The sequence below is a fragment of the Equus quagga genome, chromosome 1 (genome assembly GCF_021613505.1).
Source record: "Equus quagga isolate Etosha38 chromosome 1, UCLA_HA_Equagga_1.0, whole genome shotgun sequence".
NCBI classification, from domain to species: Eukaryota; Metazoa; Chordata; class Mammalia; order Perissodactyla; family Equidae; genus Equus; species Equus quagga.
Window position 1 is genome coordinate 91,712,321 of NC_060267.1, and position 15,263 is coordinate 91,727,583.

The 15,263-nt window shown below is 51.7% G+C and overlaps 1 protein-coding gene across 11 annotated transcripts in view; it reads left to right on the forward strand.

The window, feature by feature from the left end:
- PRRC2B (proline rich coiled-coil 2B) overlaps positions 1-15,263 on the forward strand; it is a 92,897-nt gene that overhangs the window by 59,681 nt on the left and 17,953 nt on the right. For all 11 annotated transcript variants that reach the window (XR_006889595.1, XM_046668649.1, XM_046668665.1 and 8 more), the window contains 6 exons: positions 1,973-2,168; positions 7,615-7,831; positions 8,497-10,572; positions 11,948-12,144; positions 12,736-12,881; positions 13,497-13,638. Coding sequence is in view for 10 of the 11 variants with exons in the window: in XM_046668649.1 (XP_046524605.1) it covers positions 1,973-2,168; positions 7,615-7,831; positions 8,497-10,572; positions 11,948-12,144; positions 12,736-12,881; positions 13,497-13,638 (2,974 nt within the window). In the remaining variant the exon portion in view is untranslated. The remainder of the gene's footprint in view (positions 1-1,972; positions 2,169-7,614; positions 7,832-8,496; positions 10,573-11,947; positions 12,145-12,735; positions 12,882-13,496; positions 13,639-15,263) is intronic.

A 15,263-nucleotide genomic window follows, 5' to 3' on the forward strand; every position in this document is an offset into this window, starting at 1 on the left:
TGGTTGTAATCATACCAATTTCTTGTAGTCTTGGTCATCTTGACCAACTGGAACCACTCATTGGCGATTCTGCATCTTACAGGGGTAATAAACGAAGGAACAAATGATTACTGATGAACAGTGCATTTTAGTGGGAAACTGAGATGATACCTGGACATTACTTACCCCACAGCTGGGTGTGTGGTAAATTGTTGATAATAACCAAAAATGTTCCGAAATGTGTGTGCCCTGGAGAAATAAATCAAGGTCTTGAGCCTTTTCCCAGCATCTCTTTTAGTTTCCTTTAAAACCTACACCCCAGATGCTCCTTTCCTTGAGCTCCTAGGAAGCATTGCAGGAGCTCACCAGGTCCTGTGCTGTAAACAGGAAGTACGTTCGTTGGGCTTTTATAGCGTTGTAGTGTAAGTGAGCACGATGCAGCTGCTCGTGGGCTTGGCAGAGAATAACCGAGTGGGGAGATATCCAGAGTAACTGGAGCCAGACACAGCCGTAACGGTTGCTCTAGGTAATTCATCTGGGGCATAGTCACGGGTAAATCCTTCCTTTAGAATAAAAAGAAGTCTGAAAGTGCCAGGGCAGCCTGAAGGAGTCTGGCAAACAGGCCGTCTGGTCAGGTTCCCTGGGGACCCAGGGTCTAGACGGGAGGAGGAGCTGTGGGTAGAGGCCCACAGCCTCCTGTGTGGGCTGGGAGAGCTCTATTCAGTGAGTTCTGAGTACTCCTAGGAGGTGCCTGGAGCGCTGACGGAGCTGTCCGGGGAACCCAGCCTAGGCAGGCTGGTGAGGCGGCCTCTTGGTTGCAGACTGGAAGCGTGTGGCTGGGTTGGCTGTCCTCGTCTGACTTTGCACCCGAGTCCTTCTGGATTGCTGGTGTGGGGTACACTTGTGAGGGCAGCCCCGAGGTCACTGACAGGATGGAGCATGGTCTGAGATGAACCCTCACTGGGTCCCAGTCCTTGATTTTGAATATTCTGTCAAGCTTTATGTTCATCCTTGTGCAATGGATTTTCTACATAGCAAGTCTGGTGGTAGGAGGCAAGGCTACCACAGTGAACTTGGCATGTGGTCTCTTATGATTTAGTGAGGGAGACCAGCAACAGAGAATAACAGCATATTGTTAGTGCTACAAAGGAAACTAATACCAGTGCTGTGAGAGCAGACAGGGGACCTGATCTTGCCTAGGGAGTTGTAACAGGCTTCTCAGGGCAAGTACTTTTTAAGCTGGAACCTAAGGAATGAGATGGGGGAGCTGGGTTTGGGGGCGGAGGGAACAGGAACCTCCCAGACAGACAGCCCAGTATGTCACCACGGCCTGAAGCGGGCAGCAGGCATATGGAGCAGAGGGCGAGAGCCGTCGCGTGAGGTGAAGCTGGAGAGGCAGATGGGGCAGGATCCTACAGGACCCTGCAGGTCACTTGGAATCTTGTGGGGTTCGGGCTGTTAGACGGAGAGCTGTAGAGAACCATCGGAGGCTCTTGTGAAGCATGTGTGGACATGATCGGGGGTGTGTGTGTGTGTTAGACGATCAGTCTGTTAGGTCGATCTGTCTAGATGTGGAGAATGATTGCAGCAGGCAGCAGTGAGGAGGAAAGGATGATGACTGTCCTCGGGTGGTGGCTGTAGATCCAGAGAGAAGCGGCCAGCATCCAGGTGTGCAGGTCAGCTGTCAGTTCCAGAGAGGGTTTGGTCTGAGTGAAAGCCCAGCCTGCCTTGGGTAGCAGTGGAGCACATGGGCCCCAGTTGTGATAGTGGCATGACTGTCCATCCAGTTGTGGGAGAGGGACCGCAGCCGGAAAGCTGCAATGCACCAGGGTCTTGCCTTCAAGCAGCTGCACGTCTTTCCCTCTTTGGTCCTCTGTTCTGGGTGGGCTTTCTGTGCCTCGTCATGGAAAGCTGGAAGAATGAGTGGACATGCACACATGCTCGCGGGGCCTCTGCCCGCAGCCCTGTGACCAGGCCTCTTCCTGCTGGACAGGAGCAGCTGTACAAGACGCAGCACTGGCAGCCGGTGTACCCTCCGCCTTCCCACCCACAGCGCGCCTTCTACCCACACCACCCCCAGATGCTGGGCTTCGATCCCCGGTGGATGATGATGCCTCCCTACATGGACCCACGCATCACGCCCACTCGGACCCCAGTGGATTTCTACCCCTCAGCCCTGCATCCCTCGGGTAAGCACGGTGGCCTAGTGGGCCACAGCTGCAGAGCCAGGACAGTGTGGCGTTAAGGGTGTTGCCTCAAGAGGTGGAGCCACCTGGATTCCAGTCTGACCTCTTCCTCAAGTCACATGACCAGTCTGTTTGGAGACTTCCTTGTTTGCAAAATGAGGGTCTCATAACAACACCTGTCAGAGAGTTGTTGGGGAACGTCCTTAGACCACGCTTTATAAATTGCTTTGGTTAATGTTGGTCTCTCTGCTGTGTTGGCTTTGCCCTTTCCATTCTTGATGTTCTTTGTGCCTTCCCTCTCTCCTTTTTTCCCTTGATTAGTTTTTCCCATGGTTTGTCTAATGCCATTTTTAAAAAGCAGCTTTTGGGTTTCTTAATTCCTCTATATTGCATTAATTTCTGCTTTTTTTCCTGTTTCCTTGTAAATTATTCTGTTCTTTTTCTAACTAATTGTGTTGGATGCTTAGCTCATTAATTTCTTTCCTGATGTGAGTATGTAAATATCACCTGCGCTCTGAGCTGCTGAGTTTTAAGGTACATTGGGGGCTGGCCCAGTGGTGCAGCAGTTAAGTGCACATGTTCCACATCAGTGGCCCAGAGTTCGCTGGTTTGGATCCCAGGTGCGGACATGGCACCACTTGGCAAGCTCAAGTGTAGGTGTCCCACATATAAAGTAGAGGAAGATGGGCACAGATGTTAGCCCAGGGCCAGTCTTCCTCAGCAAAAAGAGGAGGATTGGCAGCAGATGTTAGCTCAGGGCTAATCTTCCTCAAAAAAATAAAATAAAAAAATTTGAAAAAGATACATTTGTATTACTGTGAAGTTTTAAATGTTAGCTTGATTTTTGTTTATTTGTTTATTTTTGGTGAGGAAGATTTGTTCTGAGCTAACATTTGTTGTCATTCTTCTTCCATTCTATATGTGGGTCGCCACCATTGCGTGGCTTGGCGAGCAGTGTACTCCCGTGCCCAGGATCCAAACCTTAGAACCTGGGCTGCTGAAGTGAAATGCACCAGACTTACCCACTATGCCATGGGGCTGGCACCTAATTTATCTTTTTGATTGATGATTTTTAATAGTATGTTGTATGTTTTCCAAGTATTCTATGGTGTTAATTTCTAACATGAATGCTTTGTGGTCAGATAATATGGTATGTATGATATAGACCAGCTGTCAGCAAACTTTTTTTTTTTTTTTAAAGATTGGCACCTGAGCTAACAACTGCTTTTTCTCCCCAAATCCCCCCAGTACAGAGTTGCATATTTTAGTTGTGGGTCCTTCTAGTGGTGGCATGTGGGACGCTGCCTCAGCACGGCCTGATGAGCGGTGCCATGTCTGTGCCCAGGATCCTAACTGGTGAAACCCTGGGCCGCCGAAGTGGAGCACGCGAACTTAACCACTCGGCCATGGGGCCAGCCCCAAACTTTTTCTATAAATACCAGAAACTAAATATTTTTGGCTTTGAACTACTCAGTTTTACTGTTGTAGAATGAAAACAGCCATGGACAATAGTAAATGAGTGAATGTAGTCACTTTACAGTAAAACTTTATTTTTAAAAACAAGTGGCAGATCGAATTTCACTCAAGGGCCATGATGTGGTAACCAACCCCTGATCGGGATTGCTTGACATTGTTGAGATTTTCTTTGTGGACCGTTACCCGGCCCTTTTTTTTTTTTTAACATTCTGTATTTGCTTGAAAAGAACGTATGTTCTCCAATGGGATGTGATCCATTAAATTGAGCTAGCTAATTGCGCTATGTGAATATCTATATTATCACAATTTTTTATCTCCTTGATCAGTTACTAAGAGGTCTGTTAAATCCCCCCACTATGTTTGTAGATGTGTCACATCTTCGAGGCCTGTCAGCTTTGCTTTCTCTCTCTGGGAGCATACAGGTTTGGACTTCACTCTGGCCTTTTAATCTGCATATGGCACCCCTGTTGTCATTAATTGTGTTTCTGCCTTTACTCTCTGCTTTGTTTGATAGTACTATCATCATGCCAGTTTTTCTTTTGATTAGTATTGATTTGGTATCTTGTTTCCAACTCTTTATTGTCGGCCTCTCTGAGCCCTTTTTGGGGGAGTGTGTCTTTGACGTACACGATGGTGTGTTTGGTTTTACTCGTGAAATCTCTGACTCGAATTGCCAAAATTGGGCGCTTGAAATTTGTTGGGATTTGATGTTCCAGTTTCCCGCTCTCCAGTGTTAGGCTTTCTGTTTATCTTTTTCTATGCTTTTCCTGTTCTTCTTTTGTTTGGATCAAAAAAAAAAAAGTTTTGCTATTCTTTTTGTCTGTGTGTTTTTCTTCTACATTCTGTTTCTGCTATATTAGTGGTTACATTAAATTCTAAGATGCAACCTTGACTTAGAAAGGCTGAGCTCTGTGTTTACTCTTAACCTGAACTCTAGCCACCTCCTTGTCAGTCTTACTTGTTTTTGCCGGGAATTTTAGTCCTGTCTTGTTTTATGCCCACCAGACTAGTCGTTATTATTGAGATGTCTCACCCAGCCTGTGCTTGTTCGGGTTTGCGTGTGTTCGCTAGTTCCTTTGCTGCTTTTTCCTCCTTGCGTCTTCCTCCATCTGAGTTCAGCTTACTTCATGGAGTGCGTTTCGTCGAGTCCTCCAGGAGAGGTTCGGCAGTAGCTTTCCTTTGCCTGGAGGTCTTTGTCGCCCTTTCTCTTGAACGGTAGCATAGCTGGGTGTAGCATTCTGGGGGGCAGTCGCTTCCAGGACCGTGAAGACAGCATTCCGTTTTCTTCTGGCTCCTGCTGCTGCTGGAAGTCGGGGTCGTGTCTGGGTCATCTCCCGGGCTCTCTTGGGCTGCTTTAAAGTCTCCTCTTTGTCTTTGGTCTCCTGCAGCTCTGCCTCAGTTGCTGTGTCCAGGTTTATCCCTATATCTGTCCTTCCTTTATTCTGTGTAGAACTCATCCTCCTCAACTCTAAGGTGTAAGTCGTTAATCACTTCTAGAAAATTCTCTTCTAATTATCGCTTTGGATGTTTCCTTCTCCCCATTCTTTGTATCCTTTCTGCCTAGGACTTCCACTTAAATTATTTTATACCTCCTTCTGTCTTCCGAGTCTCTTAGACATATAGGAGAAGTTATCTCTGTGGTGCCTTCTGGAGAAGTGCCTCAAAACTACTTTCCAGTTCAGTTTCCTCACCAGCTGTGATTAATCTGCTTTTTTTCTTTTTTTTCTCCCCCTCTAGTGGGTTTTTAATTTCAGTGACTCTGTGTTTTTATTGCTAGAATTTTTTCCTCAAATTCATTATTTTTGCTTATGTCTTATATTTTTCTTAAGTTTTAAATTCCTTCTTTTGTGCTTTTAATCACCAAAAACATGATTTTCTAGTGTTTAACAGATGATTCTGTTGTCTCAAGTTCTTGGGGAGCTGTATAATCCTGGGACTTGCTGTGGACTCCTGGTGGATTGCTTTCCACTTGTGTTCTGGTGATTTCAGATTCAAGTTCGTTTTCAACAACGCTTTATTTCTTGCAGGGATGTGGTATGGCTTGGGTTGAGAGTGTATCCCTCCCGAGTGTCTTTACAGTTTTTTCTGCCAGCCTAGAACCACCTTTTACTTGAAGTTGGGAAGTTTCTGGACCATTCTGGGTTATAAATCTGCATTCTTCCCTAACCTGCATGAAATCCAGCGTGTGGCTATGAATTCCTGGTGGGGACTATTTTTTCCCTACCCTGGCCCAGGCCAACACACAGACTTAGTCATTGTCCTGTAGTGAAGAGCATGCATTCTTCTAATCCGCCTTTTAATTGAGGGCATAGCCCTTCGAGGGTCTTTGTTTTAATGAGCATCTCAGCTGCAACTCTGCCTTGTGCAGAAAAGCCCCCTCCTTGTCCTTGAGGGTATTGAAGACCAAGCCCTCGGGCTCCTCACGCTGTGTGCCCTGCTCCCCCTGCTCCCTCCAGGAAGCACCCCCTGGTGGCTCTGGCCTGGGGCCGTGGTTTCAGCTCCCTGAGGATTTGCCATTTCTTTGGGGATACAGCTCTGCAAGTGCTGTGTTTGCTGTATCCTGTCCAGCGTTTTTGTGGCAAGAAGTATGTGTGGCAGGAGAGTTTTCTGATAATGAGGGCTGCCATATTGCCAAAAATAGGTCAGTATACTGTGTTGAGCAGTCTAGCATGGTTATAATCAATACTTAATGAGTGCTATGTCATTTTCAGCTTCCAGAGAGGGTCCCCACCACTCCTTGACTCAGACTGTCTTTGTATTGGACTCGTATAGCAATAGCATTTGAACAGAGCACCCCACAGCTAAAACAAAGCTTAAAACCACTGGCCTCATGCAGAACCATTTTCCTGGCCAGATTGTCTCAGTTTAAAAGATGGGCACAACAAAATTTTTGACTACTAAGAAGCTTTGTGAAGAAAGTGAAAAATCAGAGCTTTTCTCCTCCACAGGCTTAGGCCCACTGAGCCCTTGAATATCATCTGCACCAACCCACCCCCTCCTTTGATAGACACGGACAGAGAGGCCCTGGAGGGGGTACACATTCTCCAGTTAGTTTATACCTGGTAGGGCCGAGCTGTGATCTTTATCCTAATCTCCTCCTGCCAGTTAACAGTTACTGTCATTTGTGTGGTCCCCCATCCCCATTTCCTGTACAAAAATGAGAAGTGTTGCTGTCCCTCTTGGGGTTAGAAATAAAAGGAACTAAAACCAACATCCCTTTGCTTTTCTTTTTTTTTTTTTTTTTTGAGGAAGATTAGCCCTGAGCTAACTGCTGCCAGTCCTCCCCTTTTTGCTGAGGAAGGCTGGCCCTGAGCTAACATCCATGACCATCTTCCTCTACTTTATACGTGGGATGCCTACCACATCATGGCTTGCCAAGCGGTGCCATGTGCATACCCAGGATCCGAACCGGCGAACCCCAGGCCGCCAAAGTGCAATGTGCGCACTTAACCGCTGTGCCACCAGGCCGGCCCCCAACATCCCTTTCTAAGTCTCCCTGCACGGGTTTGGAGCAGGTGGACCTCACCTTGCCCTGCGCAGGCTGTGGTGTGTGGCTCGTCTTCCCCGTGTCTGTGCAGAAAACCTTCGGCGCTGCAGCTTGCGCAGAGGTTCTCGCTGCTGACCCATTGGCCTCTCCAGCCTTCTGCCGACATTGATGAACTCGCCAACTGGCTATTTCCAGTTTCTGTTTGCCAGGTTTATATACCCTTCAACACCGGTTCTTAATCTGGGAACAGATTGCACTCCACAGGTCTTTGAATAGGTCTCTCAGCACCTCAGATTGCATGCGTGTGTGCTGTCAGAGGTTCTGTGGTCAGAAAAGGTTAAGAGCCCAGGGACATTAAGCAGGAAGGTGCTGTGTCCATGTCGAGTCAAGGGTAACCATTGTCTCCTTTGAGCCTTTGGTTGACCCTGAGATTGGAGCCTGGCTTTCTAAACGAGATGACAGAGATGAGTTCTTTGCCTTCTTCAGGACTGATGAAACCTATCATGCCCCAAGATTCCCTCAGTGGGACTAGCTGTCGCTCTGAGGATCAGAGCTGTGTGCCTCCACTGCAAGAAAGAAAAGTGACTGCCATCGATCCAGCCCCTGTGTGGAGCCCAGAGGGCTACATGGCACTGCAGAGCAAGGGCTATTCGCTCCCCCACCCGAAATCGAATGACACTTTGGCCATGGACATGCATGTCAGGTGAGACGAAACTTGGTCCTACTGACCTGCCACTGAAGGAAGAATCTCCAGGTCTAATTGAGAGGGGCTCTGGGAGGAGGCACCGTCCCAGGAGACATTGCCTGAGGGACAGGGTGCCCTCCGGGAAAGGGTGTGAGAAGGGTTGCTTGAATGCTTTTGGGAGAGGGGCACCTGTCTGATGGCAGGACTGAAGGCCGAGGAGAAATCCTGGGGTCAAAGGCAAATCTCGCTGGACTTTGGGCGGGGGATGAGGGGGTGGGGCCCTCCCGGGGCAGGTGGGGTCCAGCGTGTGGGTTGTGGCTCCTTCCTGTGAAAGTAAAGCAAGCTGGCCTTGCCAGCCCAGTGCCCCAGACTCTTCATGGACTCCAGGCTCCAGCTTGTTGTTTGAACCCGAGGATCCCCAGCTGCTCTCTGTCTCCAGGGTGGCACGCTGAGTCCACCAGCAGCCACTGCGTTCTTCACTCTCTGGACTCCCGGGGCCACCGACCAGTCTATGGCCCAGCACCTCTGAGACCTGTGTAAAGATAGAGCAAGTGTTGGTGCTTAGGTTTTTTTCTTTTTCTTTTTTGTAATTTTTTTCTTTTTAAAACTAAGTTCTGTGTTCAGCATGGAAACCAGGAACCAGGCTCCAATCGCATTGACTGATTTTTCTGGTTCCTTTTCAGGAGTGAAAGCTCTTACTCTGCCTCCCCTGGAAGGTCAGGGGGCGTAAGTGCCCAGCGCGATCTCCTTGAGGAGAGAGGGGAGGAGTACTTGAGTGCTTTTGACAAGAAGGCCCAAGCAGACTTTGACAGCTGTGTCTCTTCTCAAAGAATAGGCCAGGAGCTTTTGTTTGCACCCCAAGAAAACGTTCAGGAAACAGGTGCTCCTGGGGGTCACACCCCGAGCCTCAGGGGTTCCCCACTGGAGCCCGACTTTGCCCCAGCAGACAAAAAGCCAGAGTATAGCAGTTGGGACATTAGCCAGCAGCCTAAGACCACTGACACAGCCAGCGGTGTCGAGAAGGAGGCGCCCCCAGAGGAGCCGTCCTGTAACGTCTCCTCCTGGGAGAAGGAAGGGAGCCCCAACAAACAGCCGACCCTGGAGCCTGCATGGACTCCCGACCCCCGGGGCTCTGGAGGCCAGCACCAGGAACAGACCAGCAGGACCCGGAGGTCGGGGCCCATCAAGAAACCTGTCCTGAAAGCCCTCAAGGTCGAAGACAAGGAGAAGGAACTAGAGAAGATCAAGCAGGAACTGGGGGAGGAGAGTGCCCGCCTGGCCAAGGAGAAGGGGCCGATTCTCAAGGCAGAAAAGGACGAGGATGAAGAGAACGATCCCGCGCTGGCCAACTCCTCCCCGTCTGCCTTGGAAGACCAGGGCTCTCCCAGCGCTAGTTTGGGCCGCGAGGCCAGCAAGTCTGAGGAGGATGAGAAGATGGACAGGGCCTGGGAGACCAGAGCCTCCCGGGAGTCCGGCGATACACCCCCAACAAAGAGGAATAACTGGATCTTCATTGATGAGGAGCAAGCCTTTGGGGGCAGAGGGCAGGCCCGGGGCCGCGGCCGCGGCTTCAGAGAGTTCACTTTCCGTGGTAGGCCCGTGGGCGGCGGCGGCATCTGTGGTGGTGGGGTCCTTGGGGCGCGGGGCATCTACAGCAACAGCCAGAGAAGTGGCCGCGGCCGGGGCCTGCGCGAGTTCGGTCAGCCCGAGGACTTCCCCAGAGCCAAGCCCCGGCGAAGAATTGCCAGCGAGACCCACAGCGAGGGCTCCGAGTATGAAGAACTTCCCAAGCGGCGTCGGCAGAGAGGCTCGGACAACGGGCACGAAGGCTCGCTCCTGGAGAGGGAGGAGAGCGCCTTGAAGAAAGGAGACTTCAAAGATTCCTGGCGGTCCAACAAGGTGTACTCTGAGGAGCATGGCGGTCTGGATGCTAAGAACCGAGGCCCTCGGGCCTTTGGGCGAGCCCTCCCTCCCCGCCTCAGCCATTGTGGGTACGGGCGGAGAGCCTTCGTGTCCAGAGAGTCAGCCCCCTGGCACAGCAAGAGTCCGGGCGCCTCCTGGCAGGAGTACAGCTCTCCTGACGCCTGTCCGTCCCGGCGACCCACGGACAGAGACTGCATCCCAGATGCCTACAGACATTCCGACTCCTTTGGCACCAGGGGCTTTGAGGACAGTCGCTTGGAGGATAAGAGGTCCTTCTTCCAAGATGAACACGGGGCAGATTCTGAAAATGCAGAGAACCGGCCCTTCAGGAGAAGGCGCCCCCCGCGCCAGGACAAACCCCCTCGCTTCAGGCGCCTCAGGCAGGAGCGTGAATCCTTGGGTCTCTGGGGACCTGAGGAGGAGCCCCACCTGCTGGCAGGTCAGTGGCTGGGCAGGTCCAAACTCTGTCCTGGGGACAAGAGCAGCACTGTGGGCCACAGGTCCCCCGAGCTCTCGTACCAGAACTCCTCTGATCACGCCAACGAAGAGTGGGAGACAGCCTCCGAGAGCAGCGACTTCAGCGAGAGACGGGAGCGGCGAGAAGGCCACGGGGCCGAGCCCGACTCCCAGGTGGATGGCAGCCTGCCTGGGGCCAGTTTGGGTGAGAAGAAGGAGTTGGCCAAGAGGAGCTTCTCCAGCCAGAGACCCCTGGTGGACAGACAGAGCCGAAAGCTGGAGCCGGGAGGGTTTGGGGAGAAGTCTGTTAGGCCAGGTGGTGGTGAAGCTTCTCCCCGTTATGAGAGCCAACAGAATGGGACGCCTTTGAAATCCAGAAGGTAAAACAGAAACAAAATCCCAGGTTCTTATTTGTTGCTGCTGTTCTGTTATGAAGCCAGTTTTGTAAGCAGCACTTCATGCATGCATGTCCTGCCATGTGTCAGGTGCCCCCAGTTCTCCCTGTTGTGCTCCAGGTGGGCGACTGCCCACCACGGCCATTGTGTGTGAGCCTCTCCATCACTTGCTCTTGCACTGCTTGTCCGCTTCTCTTGTGGCGTGTTGTTGTTGTCGTTGTGTGGCTTGAAAACCAAAACTAGAGTCCCCACTCCCATGGTCCTCTTGTAGCAGCTGTCCTAGCACCTGTCCCAACAGTTCAGCCTCCACATGTGTACTCGGAGCTCCGCCGGGGGCCGCTTCAGTGAAGGGGCGTTACCCGTGGGTGGAGCCTGGGGAGCACCAGATTCCTCTGTTCCAGGCTTGCTGCTGGGCAGTGTCCTGGTGGCGCATTGCTGGCCTCCTGGCCCTGCAGAGACGGCTCTTCTCCGAGCCGCTCTGCTTCTCAGCAGTGAGATGTGGCACCGTCTTGGGGATTGCCACTGTGGCATGGTTAAGGGCCAAGCAGTAGCAAAACAAAGCGGGCTGCCTGAGGCCAGGCGAGCATCTCTTATCTGGAATTAGAGGCTTCGAGGTGGATGGTCTGTGCTCGGTATCGGCTCACTGCCCACAGGCTGCCCCAGAATCAGGGAGGGAGGAGCCCACGTGCAGGGCATGTCTCATGCAGCCTGCGTCCCTGACCATGCACAGGTCCTGCCCCAGCATGCTGAGGAAGACTGCTTCCCACCTTCCATCCTCCTTAGAATCCAGGGTACGGAGATGTGGGGTGTAATTGTCATACCCCCAAAGAAGGAGTCACAGGAGGATGCTGAGGCTTTCAAGTATCGGTCTAGCCTAGCTTTCCAGGCCCCAGATGCCAAGACTTGGCTTTGCTTCTATTTCTGCCCCAAGAGCCTCGCAGTAGGTCAGGGCCCGGGCTCCTTGCTGGTCAGTCTCCTGTGATAGGAGCAGAAGGTTCAGCTCTGTTCTGAGTGTGCCCCCTTCCTTCTCTCCTTTCTGCAGCCCCGTTGAGTTAGGCACACAGTGGGAAGGAGCAGAAGTACTGAGCCTGGGAATGGGGTCGGGGAGAGACCAGCTTTCCCCATGAGCAGGTGGAGTGCTGCTATAGTAGTGAGGCTGGGGGTGGCCTTCCACCTCGGCTTACACATGATGCACTGCTGCTGGTGAGCAGCGTCTACAGAACAAAGGGGCCGGTGGCAGGAACTGGAGGTGGATCAGGGCACTGCGTGTGTTGGCGTGCTGTGTGCATGTGTGATTTTTCCTTTCCTTTCCTCCCCCAGCCTGTGGTTGCTGAGCTCAGGATCCTCCTTCTTTTTATAGGTCCCCAGATGAGGCCTTGCCTGGAGGTCTTGGTTGCAGCAGTGGGAGCGGCCACTACACCCTAGAGCGAGCAGCCCATGCCGCCTCTGACATCCCCGAAGCCTCCTGTGAGAAAGCAGAGAAGGAGGCCAAGCTGGCTGCTCAGAGGGCAGGCGAGCAGGGAGAGACCATCAAGCAGTTTGACCTGAACTATGGAAGTGAGTCTGTCCCCTCACATCTTTGTGGGGAAGAACCCAGGCAAAAGTGAGGTCCACGCAGCTCCTCAGGGCCCTGAGTTTGCCCTCTCACTGACCATCTTAGCGTCTGGGCAGCTGCTGGGCTAAAGTTCTGGGGCTACAGCAGTGAGCAAAACAGATACGATTCCTGCCCTCGGGTCGCTCATAGCCTTGCCGAACCCTCATAGCAGCCCTGCGGTATCCCAGTTTTTTTAGAGGGGGAACCTGAGGCCCCGAGGGGTTGACTAGTTTGTCCATGGTCACGCAGCTGGTTAGGAGCAGAACTGGGACTCCAGTGCATCTGTCTCCAAAAACTGTTTTCTTAATTGTAGTGCTACTCAGGCCTCCTGTGTTTGAGATGGCATTGTGTTGGGGGGGTGGAAGGGTGTAGAAATCACAGCCGGTTTCTGTAGACCCCAGTGGATGCAGTGCAGCTTCTTGGTGGTATCAAGCCAGGTATTGCCCGGCCTTCTGGACTGAGCCCATCCTTAGCCGTCATGTGCCTGTAGGGTTGGGTTATTCTTGGCTTCTGATGAATGGAAACACTGTCCTTCTTGTGGAATCTTGATTCAGATGCCATCATTGAAAATTGCGGGTCCAGCCCCGGGGAGGAGAGTGAGGTGGGCTCTATGGTGGGTGAAGGCTTCATTGAAGTCCTGACCAAGAAGCAGCGCCGCCTGCTGGAGGAAGAGAGGAGAAAGAAGGAGCAGGCCGTGCAGGTAAGCGGCTGCAAAGAGAGCAGGGAGCTGGAGCGGGAGGGCAGGCTGGTGCAGAGAAACCCAGAGCAGAGGTGAGGGAGTCCTGAGTGGAGCCCGAGAGAGAAGAGAGGAAGAAGGGAGTGTTTATTAAGTGTGCATTGTTTCCCAGTGCCCACTAGCCTGGTAGCCCTGTGAGATTAGGTGGTGGTGTCCCTGTTCTTAAAGAGGGTGACTTGTCCTGGGTGACAATAGCTGAAATATGGCTGAGCAGGTTGGAGACCTCCATCAGCCCCAAAGTCCATCCTCCTTCCACTGCTCCCGGCTGAGTGGGATGAGACTTGTCACCCTGGGAGTCACGGGGGTCAGGGACCCTGTACTCAGCTGGAGTCAGGGCTGGGCTCTGCATGCTTGCTCCTGCTGTCGACATTCAGATCGCAGTCTTGTCACCCCTTCTCCGGGGTGGCTTGGTTGGCATTGCAGTTTGCACGTGGTTGAGGTCTTGAGACGAGTGTTCCAGCGTCTCTGGAGCAGTTGCTGGTGGTGTGGTTTTGGTGTCTGGGGTACTCTTCCGGGGAGAACTTGTTATTCTTCATGCCTGACATCTAGGTTGGGCTACGTTGCCTTATTTCTCCCTAGGTGCCTGTCAAAGGTCGAAGTCTTTCCTCCCGGATTCCTCCTCGGTTTGCTAAAAAGCAAAACAACTTATGCCTGGAGCAAGGCGACGTGACTGTGCCTGGCAGCAGCCTGGGCACTGAGATCTGGGAGAACAGCAGCCAGGGTAAGAGTTCGGGAGCGGGGCTCAGCTGCTTGGCCCGTGGCCACCTCACAGGCCCGGGGTGTGTTCTTCAGGAACAGCCTGCTTTGAGGGCTGTGAGTACAGATGGAGCATTACTGTTTCCCAGCTTTCTCTGCTGGGACTTAGGTGCCATCCTGGCACCCTTTGCTGCCGCAGCCCCTGAATGGATGTAAACTTCTCTGCCTGAAATTTGGAAGGGCAGAGCATTCTGTTTGTGCAGTGATCAGGAGAAGGATAGCCCCCCGCCCACCCAGCCATGGTCACTCGGAGAGTTGGCTTGACCTGGCCCATGTCAGCTATCCCTTTTCTGTACCTTATGGGAGAGCAACAGGTGACTGTGAGGGGGACGAGCAAGAGCCCAGAGGCTGGCTGTCTGTCCTCTGCACCCTTCCTAACCCAGAGGGAAGGGACTGTTGGCTCCTCCCTAAACGCTCTCTTAGAAAGACAGCCTTGGGACAAAGGGGGACCTTACTTGTTGGAAAATTTGTGTCCCTAAACTTTAAAAAAAAATTCATATCCAATGCTGTTTTTTTGCCAACTTTTCATGTTAAAATACAAAACTGGGGGCCAGCCCTATGCATAGTGATTAAGTTTGGCACACTCTGCTTTGGCAGCCCAGGTTCACAGGTTTGGATCCCAGGCACAGACCTGCGCAGACCTACACCACTCATCAGCCATGCTGTGGTGGGGATCCACATGCAAAATAGAGGAGGATTGGCACAGATGTTAGCTCAGGGCCAATCCTCCTCACCAAAAAAAATAAAGTACAAAGCTGTTTTAATTGAAAAGATTCTTCTTTAATGCCTATTTGGGGCAGGGCCCTGCAGGATGCACAGATGCGTAAAACAAAGACACGTGACACCTCAAAGGAGAAGCTTGGAGAAGTCATCCATTTCTGGCTTATTTTTATATGAAATAGCAAAAGCTCCCAGAGTGAAGTGACTTGGGCCCACCGCCACATGACGAACTCCCAAGATTCTTGGTTCTGGACCTTGATTCTTTCAGCTTTAATCACATGGCCTCTCCTCATGTTTCTGGTTAAAACCTTGCTTCCAACAATTGCCAAAATAACATTGGAAAATACTCAACTCCGATTGAAAGTATGATGATCCTGTAATAAAATATTGACATTGGTCAGTTGGGTGGTGTGTGAGAACGATGGTTATCATTATGTAAATGTCCAGAAGCACCCACCCGCTGGAGTGGGCAAGCAGAGCAGCCTGGACTTGAGTCCTCCTGGGTTGTCAGGCCTCTCCCTCCAGGATTCTCCCTTGTGGCTTCAGAGGGCTCCTGGACCTTAAAATAGCGTGTAGGGTTTTGTGTACGTACACAAGGTCCGTGGCTTTCGTGGGAATCTCAAGAGTGGCCTGTGAGCTAATGAAAGTTGAGGAACACTGGCTTGGATCTTTCGAAGTCTCTGTAGAAGTAGTTGACTTCAGTGTAAGAAAGCTTCGCCACAGCAGAGGTGGTGACAGAATTCTAACGGGTGTGAGTGAGAAGTTGCTGATCTGTTTACTAGAGCATATACTCGATGAGATAATGAGAAACACGATTATTGAAATCCGTCTGCGGGGCTTGGCAGGTTGGGTGAAGCTGTCAGACGGGCT